At 41.4% G+C, this 7,440-nt stretch overlaps 1 protein-coding gene across 2 annotated transcripts in view; it reads right to left on the bottom strand.

Annotated features, from left to right (window-relative positions):
- Positions 1–428: 428 nt before the first annotated feature.
- LOC144797658 (uncharacterized) overlaps positions 429–7,440 on the bottom strand; it is a 208,810-nt gene continuing 201,798 nt past the window's right edge. For both annotated transcript variants that reach the window (XR_013603436.1, XM_078668369.1), the window contains exon 4: positions 429–1,049. Coding sequence is in view for 1 of the 2 variants with exons in the window: in XM_078668369.1 (XP_078524495.1) it covers positions 1,045–1,049 (5 nt within the window). In the remaining variant the exon portion in view is untranslated. The remainder of the gene's footprint in view (positions 1,050–7,440) is intronic.

The following is a 7,440-nucleotide window of genomic DNA, read 5'->3' as shown; positions in this document are numbered from 1 at the left end:
GAGTTACATAGTGAGCTTCAGCTCCACACCAGAACCCTCTAAAGCAATTTTACGTTCCAGTCCTCCACAGAATTGCCGACCACCATTACCCTTGACCCAGTACATGAGGTGGTATGACCTACGCCACTTCCTGTGTAACTACCAAGCCCCGGATGCAAACTCATGAAGCCGATATTCAAACAGGGAGGGAGGGATGGGAACTCATGTGGCGAGGAAGACAATACTCGGAGTAATGAATAATACCAGTAAGTAACTAGGGCATTACAGTCTAGTGGATAGTTACAATGGTAGCGCATTCATACTAAACACAAACAGACCTCATGAAGCAACAGGCAAGATAAAGACAATTCTGAGAGGCGTATGCCCTCTATCCTCCAGAGATGGTTTACAGGACATTTACCTTTAATGATCAAATATAACGTCAAAGATCAGATTGATACAGTAAGTTTATTGTTAAAATGAGTTGACGTTCCCAGGTGACTTGTACGCAGCAGCAGGAATAACCCCCAAAGAGACCCAATTGTGCATTCTGCGGCTGAAAAGGTGAGTTTACAGCATGTTCTTGCTTTTATTAATAAACACATTTTAGTAGCAAGATGAGTTGAACACAACTGATCATGTTTGTTTTCTTCGATAGAACCTGTTAAAATCAGCACAACACATTTCTCCATACTGCAGTTTTCCCATCCTACGTACATTCTACAGTCTGATTGATTTGAGTCCATGAACAATGTTACAGAGAGTTTTAAAAATCTGGACCCAAACTTTGTTTGCTTAATAGATAAAGTGGTACAGAACGCAATAATGTGTTTTTAAGGAAACGAAAACATCCGCTGTTTATAGTTATAAGCTGTAGCGTTTAGGTGGCAGTTGAAGTTTGCGATGTAGACAAATAGTTGCTGGTCTTCACAGGACAGCGGTTCTGCAGAAGAACTGCACTTGATAGAAACTGTAGATATAGAATATCACAACCACGTTTAAAGTACAAGGCAGGCAATCTCCAAGACGTGGTTGTTTTTTCTTCGTTTATTGGTGGGGGGTGGATTATTCTAAAAAAAAAAACCATAGGTTAGTGTTGTGCCACATACACAATGGATGTTTGTTAGATATTTTACTCAGTAGGTTCTTTTATCATTCTGAAAGATTTTTTTCTGTATATATTTTGTGTGAATGTAGTTACAACTTTCAAAGGACAATCATGTCTAGTTGGCTTCTAATAAACTTTCACATATCATTGTTGTTTGGTAGGAAAACAAATATTTCATACTGTAATATTTGAGAAAGGATATGTATAATACTAAGTGGGTCAGAGAAGATACCCACTTTTTGGGGGGCAACTGTCCAAGTATTCACAGAGAAGGTCAACAATATTTCTCGCCCTAGCAATGGGTGTAATGGATGTGTGAGGAAATGTTCCAATTTATTACGGCAAGCTTAATTACTCTTAATTTGCCTTGTCACAGTCATTACTTCTTGTGGTGCACCCACCATGAGACAGAAAAAAATGAGAAACTTATATAAAGATATGCTACAACAACACTGCTTGGAGATATAACCCGGCTAGCATTCCCAGCATTCCTCCTCATATATTCCGTTTCCCCCAAAGACTGAATTGTCACTGGAGGGTAGGCGGTTCATAATAATCGTAACAAGGACAAGTAGGACTAAGTTAATGAAGATTACTCTTCGGATAATCAGGATCTAACTCCTAAGTCTCTTATTCTTGACATTCATTACACCATGAGGAATACCAATACTGATCACCGGCCTTCGACCACCAAAAAAACCCACCAAGAATCCACCAATACTGTAAAACCCAGTTACTATTATTAAATACAAGTTTTTAGCTGGGGTGGAGGGCAAGATGGTGGATGGCATGTAAACTGAAATGCTTTAGACTCAATAAAGCCATGGCGTTGATTCACCAAAATCCCTGGGGTAGATTGAGGGGGAGCTAGACTGGTTTAAATCCAAAGTTCAGGCCGACTGCTATGGAATGCCTGTCGGATGCAGTTCCAAACATGTCCTGCTGAAGGTTTGCCTTCTTAAGTTGAGCCAAGAGTCCCGTTGGAGGGAGAGACAGTGACCGGGAGCAAGTAGAACTTTGCTAGCGGTAATCTTGTGGGTGCAAAAAGTCAGCCGGGCATTGTGGATGGCAGACTGGTCCTCACGGTCACAGGCAGCGATGCTTGCTGTTCGACAAGGCGATCTTGCAGCGGTTGTGCTGTTCCTTCAGGCGAGCGGCGCAGTTCTGGAGCAAACTGGCCTGTTCTGTTGTGTGTCCATTTAGATACCATATATAGATTTCCCAATTCATGCCCTTATTTAGGTACAATTCACAGTGCCCTTATTTAGGCATAGAAATCCTGTCCTTATTTAGGCATTGCTCATGGTAACCAAATACAGGCATGGTCAACTACATCCGATCCTCTTCGTCACAACAAGTTCTTGGAAAACCAGGCTCTTAAGCCTTTAAGACTTCCCCTTGCCTGGATATTCATTTCTTCAAGAATTCATTTATTACGCATGAACATCTATTCCTTAGGGGTTCATTCATGATGTTCTTCTTCCCGACTTACACGTCAATACTGGCATTCCTAAACACCTTCAAGGTATAAATATGCCTTCACTTTCTATGGCAAGGCACGGTGCGGTTCGGCTACCTACTTGCACGACGCGGCTCGCCACAGCAAGTCCCGAAGGAAGTCAAGTCCCCAACTGACGCACTGACCAGACGCTGTCATCCTCCTCGCTGAGAATCCAGCTCCAGTGTTTCTGACTCCCCTTGCGAGGTGTTAGAGATCGAGTCCCGGGGAAGAGATACCAACCTCTCTCATTCTAAGGTAGGAAGCTGATTAGAACCTAGAGAAACGTTTGGCAACTCTTGGCATAACTAAACCAGACTAAAACAGCACCTATTTCTTCCCTCGTACTAGACTTGGGTTAGGTACACTGGGGTAGGATTATTTTAGATTCACCAGATGAGTATTTTAGCCTGTGTTATTTATGTATGTATTTTAATGAATATATGTCATAGCTACAAGACATGCTATTACAGTTTTATTTCATCTTACTGCTAACACTGTACGTTTTATACTTCGCATTCTGTCTTAGGTTTGTAGCAGTTCATATCTCTTGCATGAGAAATGACTGTTCAATAAACCCTTTTTATTGAAACGCATGTCTCACTATTTCTGCGCAACACTCTAGAAATAAAGCATGCACGATTGTCTAAGTGAAACGGTTATCTATTGTTTCCACAATTCTAAGATTATTCCGACTCTAAGGGAAACAAAGTTGTCATGTTTCTGCGGTTGTCAGAAACTAATCCCTTCTTATTCATTCGAAAAAGTTTATAGTGACCTCTGAGTTAGATGGCACACACAAGTAATTAAGTTTAATGTACTCGATAGAGACATACTGACCTCAGTCCTATGTCAAAACTATAGTGTATATTATTCAAATGCGCAGAGCCTATCAGGGATATAGGAACTACACTACATGGCGCCTAATGGTTTGGTAAGGCACTAATTTAACGCTAGATACTGAAGTAACTCAGTCGTACTATTCTCAGAGACCCCTACTCATAATACTCCATAAGATGTCTGGAGTGGGTAGGGATAATATCCGCAATAGCTGAGTAGGATGAAAAATCCTATGTATTAGCTTTTTGTTTTTTTCAACATTGAAGGATACAGTGTCCCAAAATATTGTGCATCTTATCTTTGTTCCCTTGAAACTTGCTCTGCAACTTTCATTAAACAATGGCTGACGAAGCCAATAAACATGATACAGGTGGAGCTACAGGCGACAACGCCGTACCAGCTTTTAACTTAACAGGTTTTAATAAAACCGATGAGAATGCTATAACCATTTCCCCAAATTTAAGGAGAGCCATCACTCTAAAACTTATAAAACATGGCATAACATCAAGAGGTGGTAGAGCAGTTTTTGTGATAGAGGCACATGAATATCACCAGACAGAGGTATTCTAATTATGGATAGTATTCCCAGAATCAAATCCAGTAACACATTTGTTTCACTTCTACAAAGAAGATGAACCACCAGAGGAATATATTCCTTTCGATGATATTGAAATTCGACTCACATACCAGGAGCATGAGCTCTGGTTTAAAGGCGCCCTAAAACATTTAAATCACATTACCAGGCGCGGTCCACTAGGTAGATCAGAAGCAACTTGGCCGGTTTTAGCAAGTTACACACCTCATACTGAAATCGAAGACATGACAGATGTAGAATTACTTACGCAACTCAAAGAGTTAATCAAAATCTACATATGATTGGACCAATATGTAATGCGGACTTTCACAGTCCAACCCCCATTAGTTATTCCACAACAAACCCCTCACCAGGGGAATATACAAAAAATTACACCACAGACTTTACACGCAGTCATGGGTAAATTACCCGCAAAACGTGAACAAGTTCTGTCCTGGATAGCTCAAAAAAATACTCAAATCGAAGCGGTATTCCCCAATACCAGTCCCTATGACAAACATAGAATTCTAACTATCTGTTTACCAATGGGGATAACACCACATCTGGAAGACTGCACCACTTGGGGCACAGTCTTCACTGCAATCTACACTAAAACACATGGGGGCAGATTTATGAGGCCCTTGCACCACGTTTACACCGCTGTTGCGTCACGCAAGGCGGCGTAAACGTGGCGCATTCCTACGAACGATTTACAACGTGACGCATCTAGGCAGATGCGTCACGTTGTAAAGCCCTGCGCCGCTTGTGGGCGTTCCGGCTCAGGGGGGGGCGTTCCGGGGCAGGTGCGCCTCGCAAAAGTGGCTGAGTGAAATCTATGAGATTTCACTCAGTCACTTTCAGGCCAATGCTGCGTCAAAAGCCTGCGCCTGCTTGAAGCAGGCGTAGGTCTTGATGCAGCATTGTTAAGATGGGCACCCCCGAGCCTTGCTGGAGCTGCGTCGCGCTTGCGACGCAACTCCAGCAATGCGCCACCTTTACGGCACAGATGCGTCACGCATCTGTGCCGTTTTTGCCCCATGGTGCGCCGCATCATAAATGCGGCGCACCATGGGTGGCGGAGCAGTGGCGCACTGTGGCGCATGTTAACTGGCGCATCCCTCGGGATGCGCCAGTGAACATAAATCTGCCCCATGGTGTTCCGTCTATGGCGGTCATACCTGATGTCCTGAAACAGATTCAAAATGAATATAGGGCAGAGCCTGCTCTGAATTTAGGTATGAAGTTACTGAAAAATGTTACCCAGGTCTCAACAATAATATTATCTAATATTAAAGGAGAAGCAGCATCAGTGGCAATCTGCCAGAAATTAAGGGAATTTGATGTAACAGAACAACCACAAGAACTAGCCAGAATAATTGACAAATCCTATGAAGAATTAGGCAGAGACAGTTTGGGTGGGAAGCCAGTTAAACCCCAACTGTCTGAAAGTCCTGAAAAGGCCTTTACTAAAAACACTCCTAAATCTTCTAAAAAGAAGTGGGAAAATAATAAACAACATTCAAAAGAGAAAGATTCTCGATCCCGAGGTAGGTCTCCTCAAAAGGAGCCCTCTGAAAGGAGGTATAACCTCAGGAATAGGGATAATTTGAGAAAACCTGACAGGTATCAAGATACTGATACATGTTCCTCTTGTACCTTTCAGATATCGTCACAGACATCCAAAAGAAGGGGACGGTCAGATCAAAAAGAAGAATGCGTGAAGTCCAAAGGCGATCAACACGTTCAGAAAAGCAAACCAAAACCTTAATTCACCAAAAAGAAGGTAGCAGGTCTAAAAATCAGACATGCCGATGTTCTTGAGGACACAACTCAAGAACGGAGTGCCCAGATGGCGAATACATCATTATGCCAGCCTTCTCTAACCATATTCCAGTACATTTAAAATATACTTATGCCATGGAAATGGGCAGTTGCCCAAGTCCCAGCATTATATAAAAATCATGTAGGATGGGATGAGGATTCACCTCACCACAAAATCCAGTTAAAAAGTCAACCAACTGCACAAAGGCAGTATCCAATTAAACAGGTCAGGGAGATTTTAGATCAACTTGAATATCAAGGGGTGATTGAAACTTGCACCTCATCAATGAACAATCCTGTGTTTCCTGTTTCCAAACCAGACAACACATATCGTCTAGTTTTGGATTACAGACATCTAAACTCTTGTTGTAAAATATTTGCAGTGCAAAATTCACACAGTAGAGCATTAATGAATAACATTGTGCGTAAAAAATATAAAACCACATTAGACATATAAAATGGTTTCTTTTGTCAAAACATTGCACCTGAAAGTAGGTACTTGACCGCTTTCTCAATAATGGGAACCCAGCGTCAATTCTGTCATCTCCCTCAAGGATTCATGAATAGTCCAGGGTTATTCTCAGCAAGGAATATTCATATGTCGATGATATCTATCTAACAGACGATGATCTGAACAGGCACTTGAACAGGGTGAACACCATTATACTGGGCTTCGCCTCAGAAGGGTATAAATTCAATAAAAAAGAAAATTCAAGAATTGCCCATCTCAACATCCTTTTTTATAGGATATGAACTATCAAGTGAAGGGAAAAACCTGGCAGACAACTTTTTAGAAAAGTGTGTGCTGTTCCAACCTCCAAAAACGCTGAAAAACGTAGTTGATTCTAGGATTCCTGAATTTTGGAAGAACTTACATTCTAAACTACTCAGAAAGGGTTAAACCTCTCTACGAATTAATCAAACCTGATTTTAAAACAATAACTTGGACTAAAGAACACACAGAAATTGTACATATGCTACAAACAGACATGTTAGCAACAAAAATTTACAAAGACGTATAAACGTACGCAACTTAGTGATCCGAATCATTCCGGGTCAATGCGGATTCACCTACTTAACTTTTAATGAAGGTGAAAAAGTACCAATTGCATACAAATCACATTTGTATACACAAGCAGAAATGAAATTCACTTCTACAGAAAAAATTTGCCAGCAGTTCAAACTGCTGTAGCAAAATAAATAGCCCTGGCACAGGGGAAACTCATTGTGGTCATAACTCCTGTACTAGCCTTAGAGGCAGTTACAAAAGAGAGCATTCTGAATGCAAAAGCTTTACATCTGAGATAGATTCAATGGGTCAATTCTCTTGCTACAACTGATGTTGAATACGTTTTTGATCCTTATTTGAAAGCACAAGCATTCCTACAATACAAACACGAATGTCCTCTGCCTGATGAAATTCTACCTCTAGACCAGCATGAATGTATAATTTATACTGACGGATCAGCACAACCCGCTACCTGGTTTGAACAAGCTTATAGTGCTGCATGCGCAAAGGTCGTATGCGCGATGGCAAATTCAGACCTATGGTCACGAAAACGCAATCTCTAGGAGATTGTACATCTCAACGAGCTGAACTACAAGCATTCATAATGGCAC

This window comes from Lissotriton helveticus, chromosome 12, assembly GCF_964261635.1.
Source record: "Lissotriton helveticus chromosome 12, aLisHel1.1, whole genome shotgun sequence".
Classification (NCBI taxonomy): domain Eukaryota; kingdom Metazoa; phylum Chordata; class Amphibia; order Caudata; family Salamandridae; genus Lissotriton; species Lissotriton helveticus.
Note: the sequence above shows the minus strand (reverse complement) of the source record. Positions and strands in the feature narration are given on the sequence as shown.